At 39.2% G+C, this 5,534-nt stretch overlaps 1 protein-coding gene across 1 annotated transcript; it reads right to left on the reverse strand.

Annotated features, from left to right (window-relative positions):
- Positions 1-604: 604 nt before the first annotated feature.
- Positions 605-1,557, reverse strand: LOC109174720 (uncharacterized mitochondrial protein AtMg00810-like). Its single transcript, XM_019323975.1, has 2 exons — positions 1,095-1,557; positions 605-1,050 (listed from the first exon to the last, which is right to left on the reverse strand). The coding sequence occupies exons 1-2, from the start codon at positions 1,555-1,557 to the stop codon at positions 605-607; spliced, it is 909 nt and encodes a 302-aa protein (XP_019179520.1).
- Positions 1,558-5,534: the final 3,977 nt, after the last annotated feature.

Below are 5,534 nucleotides of genomic sequence, written 5' to 3' on the forward strand. Positions count from 1 at the left end.
AAACTTGAGCTTATATGTGATTATATTGTATTGTGTTTAACCTTAGCTTTTTCAGAGCATGCATTTCCTAGGATAGATTTGGGTTCAAATGAGAGTCACCATAGGAAGCTCAGTTCGCACCTGAGCATGCAACTTGGATTTCTCCTTTTTCCTAGCTTGTTTTCTTGTCGTTGGGTTTATGTCCTAAATTATAAAACTCTCTTTTTAGTATTTATATATTTTGTATAAATAAATTCGAACTTGGTAATTTTATACTAGTTGTGATTGGGATTATTTTTGAAAATTAAAATTACAAATCCCGACCCTATTTTCGTTATATATAATATATATTGAAATGTTTGATCAAATCAGCACTGCAAAGTTCCTAGGGTTTGAAAGCTTCATATTTGTGTGGAAAGGATGATGATTCATTACTCAATCATTAGTGTGAAAAAGTGTATTACATCAAGGCAAAGTAGTCTGCTATATATCAAAGAGACGAAACGGAAAGAAAGAGGCAGTTATAACTAATTGCAAGGAAAAGACCATAATGCCCTTAAGGCTTATTACAAAGGAAAAGCAGAAGACTTTCTTAACAACCTTCTTAACAACCTCACCAGCTGTGCTATGCTTCATGATCAACTTTGCTATGCTTCATCACCCCCCCCCCATAAGGTGGAGCATGGAGGTCCTGCATGCCCAGCTTAAGTTGACAATCATCAAATAAGGGCTTTGATAGTCCCTTAGTAAAAATGTCTGCAAGTTGTTTGCTGGAAGGGATGGCAAGGAGCTTGATCAAGCCTTCTTGCACTTTAAGCCTCACCACATGGCAATCAATGTCAATGTGTTTGGTACGCTCATGAAAAACATGATTTTCTCCAATAGCAACTGCTGACTTGTTATCACAATACAAATTGGTAGGCTCATTGGTGTGGACTTGCAAATCTTTGAGAAGGTAACTGAGCCATTGAATCTCACAAGTAGTGGTAGCCAAGGCCCTATATTCTGCCTCAGAGGATGACCTAGACACAGTTGCTTGCTTTTTAGTTTTCCAGGATATGAGAGAGTTCCCTAGGAAGATACAATATCAGTGATAGATTTTCTAGTTTCAGTACAAGTCCCCCAATCTGAATCTGAGAATCCTTGCAATCTAACAGGTGATTTTGCAGCATAGAATAGGCCTCTACCAGGTGAGCCCTTTAGGAATCTGAGCACTCTGTGTGCAGCCATGAGATGAATGTCACTAGGCCTATCCACAAACTGGCTTAATTGTTGCACAACATAAGATATATCAGGCCTGGTATTAGTCAGGTATAGAAGCTTCCCAACAAGTCTTCTATACTGCTCAGAATTGGCAAGAGGCTTACCATTAGTGGTGTTTAATCTTTGTCCTGTAGTGAAGGGAGTCTTGGCAGGCTTGGCTTCCAGAAATCCATTTTCCTTCAAAATATCCAAGGTGTATTTTCTTTGACAAAGGTTAATGCCATTGGGACTTCTTGTAGCTTCAATTCCCAGAAAATAGTGTAGCTGTCCAAGGTCTTTTATTTTGAAGGAATAGTCTAGGAACTGCTTCAACATACTGATCTGAACAGAATCTGTACCAGCTACTAAATGTCATCCACATACACTAATAGTGCTGTGAAAGAAGTGTCTGTCCTTTTTGTAAACAAGGAAGGATCAGCAACAGACTGAGAAAAACCATTATTTATCAAGGCCTGAGTTAGCTTAGCATTCCATTGTCTACTTGCTTATTTGAGCCCATACAAGGATCTAAGCAATCTGCACACCTGATTTGGTCTATCACTCACAAAACCTAGTGGAAGGACCATGTAAACTTCTTCCTCTTAGTCCCCATGTAGGAAAGCATTATTGATGTCAAGTTGTTGAATCTCCCAATTCTTAGCCACAGCCACTGCCAAGAAGGTTCTTATAGTTGTCATCCTTGCCACAGGAGAGAATGTTTCATTGTAATCTACTCCCATCTGTTGAGTATATCCTTTGGCCACCAGCCTAGCCTTATATCTCTCAACAGATCCATCCGCCTTATGCTTGATTTTATAAATCCATCTGCATCCAATTGGTATTTTCCCATTAGGCAAATCTGTTAGGATCCAAGTGTTATTTTGGACTAGTGCCTCAATTTCAGACTTCATAGCCTTCTTCCATTCATCACTCTTAATAGCCTCATTATAGGACTGGGGCTCATGTGATGTTGAGACAGCAGAAACTTTAGCTGAGATTGGATCAACATTGGTGTATTTGTGAATGGGATAAGGGGATGTTCTCCTTTCTGAGCCATCAGTAATCAATTGTTGGCAATAATAATCATGTAACTTGATAGGTGCACTTTTGGTTCTTGTTGATCTCCTGAGAGTTTGATTGTCATTGTGACTGGATGAGCTGCTTCCATTTGAGGTTTCCACATCACATTGTTGATCAGCTCTGTGAGATGAACTGTGATCAACTCCTGCCTCACTGTTCATCTCATTTTCCCAATCAAGTCCAACTGTGAGATCCTCATTGCCTTCATCACTGTGGTTACTATATGGTGTGTCTGTATGATGGACATCTGGTGTGGTTTTCCAAGGTGGATACTCACTCTCAATGTAAGTAGGAACTAGAGGCAATGAAGGACTAAAAGCATCATTCTTGGTGTATTCTGACTTTGTAGAAGTTGCCTCTCTGAAGGGATAGATATTTTCATGAAACTTAACATCCCTGGACACACATATAGATTTATCAGTTACATCATATAAGATGTAGCCTTTTATGTGAGCTGGATATCCAAGAAATATGCACTTTCTTGCCCTTGGTTGAAACTTGTTTCTTCCATGTGACAAAGTGGCACCAAAGCAAAGACAACCAAAGGATTTCAGCTGACTGTAGTCCACTGACTTTCCAGTCATTAACTCAAAAGGTATTTCTCCATTAAGGACATCAGTTGGAAGCCTGTTTATGAGGTATATGGCATGCAGAACACAATGACCCCAGAACTTTGTAGATAAACCAGATTGAAATCTGAGGGCCCTAGCTGTATTTAACACATGTTGATGTTTTCTTTCTGCTATTCCATTCTGCTGTGGAGTGTACACACAGGACTTTTGGTGAATTATTCCTTTCTCATTAAGGAGGGCAGGCATCATAAACTCAGTGCCATTGTCTGTTCTAATAGCTTTAATTCTGCTATAAAAATGATTCTGAACATAGCTACAGAAACTTTGAAATATGTTCTTAACCTCTGATTTGTTCTTCATTAGGTGCAGCCAAGTGAACCTACTATAATCATCAACAATGTTCAAATAGTAGTGTTCCCCCTTTAAGGAAGCATCAGCAAAAGGACCCCATACATCCATATGTAGTAAATCAAAACACTTCTGAGCCCTGGAATTACTGATATGAAAAGTAGTCTTTTTATGCTTGGCAAAGTGGCATATATCACAAACCATGTCAACATTCTTAATAGGAAAATTAATGTTTATTCCTTTCAAAGATGGGATCTTATTAACATGATAGTGTCCTAGCCTGTCATGCCATACATCAATGCTAAGACTATTACACTGTAATTTCAACTTTTCATCAATCACTTGATTTTTCAATCTGATTGGGGGTCTAGTAATCAAGTAGAGTCCTTCCTTCTCTTTAGCAAAACCATCCACTCTTCCAAGAGGTCCCTGAATGTCACAACAGTCAGGCTTTACAATGATTTTGCACCCTGCCTGTTTGGTTAATTTACTGGCAGACACTATATTAAAAGCAAAAGTTGGGATGCATAACACATTCTGTAACACCACATTATTATCCAATTTCACTTTCCCTACATGAGTAACTTCAGCTGTTTTCCCATTAGGCATTTTCACAGATATTCCAGAAACTTGACAACTGCTTTTAAGATATTCTATTGAGCATGTTATGTGATCTGTGGCACCAGAATATAATATCCAAACATCTAGAGAATTCTGAAAAGCATTGATGTATACATTACCTTCACTTTGATTTTCACCAAGATCTTTAAACTCTGCTGTAAGTCCATGGTTAGTGAGGGCAACAGTAGCATTGGAGGAGGAGTTCTGACTGGTTTTGTTCTGGTTTTGCAGAAGGTTCACCAGTTTTTGAAACTGGTCATCAGAGAGGCCTGTTTCACCCACCTGATTCACAGAGGTATTCATGGACTGTGGTCCTTCCTGATTTCCCTTCTGTTTAGCTTTGTATCCTGGAATCCACCCTGGTGGATAGCCATTCTTCTTGTAACATTTCTCTATGGTATGTCCAAGCATACCACAAAATGTGCATTTAGGCACATTCTCCCCTCCATTACTGCTGAACTTCTTCTTGTTATTTGAGGATGAATAAGCTATAACATTCTGTTCATCCATGTTTTGAGCTGTATTAGCCTGAATTAGGTCTGTAGATTTTTGATTGATAGCTCCCTTGATTTTCCTCTCTAATTTCAAAGTCATATTAAACACCCTTCCCACATCCGGCATAGGATCCATGACAAGGACTCCGAATTTAATAGGCTCATACTCCTCACTTAGTCCTTCCAGAAATCTGATGACACAGTCATCCTCCCTTTCTTTCAGCAACTTCTCCATGAGAGTACACGAGCATCTAGGTGTACACTCACACACTGGTAAGGGCCTCAGGGTGTTCAATTGTTGCCACAGAGAATTACATTTGGTGAAATACTCATTAACAGACAGATTTCCCTACATATTTTTATATATCTCATTCTGCACTTCAGATATCTTATGAGGATCAGTTTGTGAATACCTTTTACTGAGAGCATTCCATATCTCCGAGGCTTTGTCAAAGTACATGACGCTTTCAGCTATTGCAGGACTCACTGATCTTAGGATCCAAGAGCAAACGATGCGATTGCATCTCTTCCAAGCTGCATACCTTGGATCAGCCTTAGTAGGACTTGTGATAACTCCATTGACAAAATCATACTTGTTCTTCACTTCTAACGCCATCTTCATAGCTCGATTCCAAGATGGATAGTTAGTCTCAACCAGAATTGGAGAGACCAGCACCATATTTGGATTCTCTGTAATGTGTAGGAAGTATGGATCGTCAAATTCAACACTGTGTTGATTCAGCTGCCCTTGATTCAATGATCCAGCTGACTGATTACCACGATCCTCTCCCCCTGTCACGTTTTGTGCCATTGTTACAACAGCGTAGCTTCTTCTCTGCTCTGATACCATGATCAAAACAGCACTGCAAAGTTCCTAGGGTTTGAAAGCTTCATATTTGTGTGGAAAGGATGATGATTCATTACTCAATCATTAGTGTGAAAAAGTGTATTACATCAAGGCAAAGCAGTCTGCTATATATCAAAGAGACGAAAGGGAAAGAAAGAGGCAGTTATAACTAACTGCAAGGAAAAAACCATAATGCCCTTAAGGCTTATTACAAAGGAAAAGCAGAAGACTTTCTTAACAACCTTCTTAACAACCTCACCAGCTGTGCTATGCTTCATGATCAACTTTGCTATGCTTCATCAATGTTTATGGATACATGCAGGTTTAGCATCGAGATTTGAAAAGATAGCA

This window comes from Ipomoea nil, unplaced genomic scaffold (genome assembly GCF_001879475.1).
Source record: "Ipomoea nil cultivar Tokyo-kokei standard unplaced genomic scaffold, Asagao_1.1 scaffold0656, whole genome shotgun sequence".
NCBI classification, from domain to species: domain Eukaryota; kingdom Viridiplantae; phylum Streptophyta; class Magnoliopsida; order Solanales; family Convolvulaceae; genus Ipomoea; species Ipomoea nil.

Excerpts from the sequence above, each read along its gene's own strand:
- LOC109174720 (XM_019323975.1), bottom strand. The coding sequence starts at position 1,557 with ATGTTGAAGCAGTTCCTAGACTATTCCTTCAAAATAAAAGACCTTGGA. Across the intron at positions 1,051-1,094 it reads AGATTCAGATTGGGGGACTT|GGAACTCTCTCATATCCTGG; the intron begins GTACTGAAACTA and ends GTATCTTCCTAG.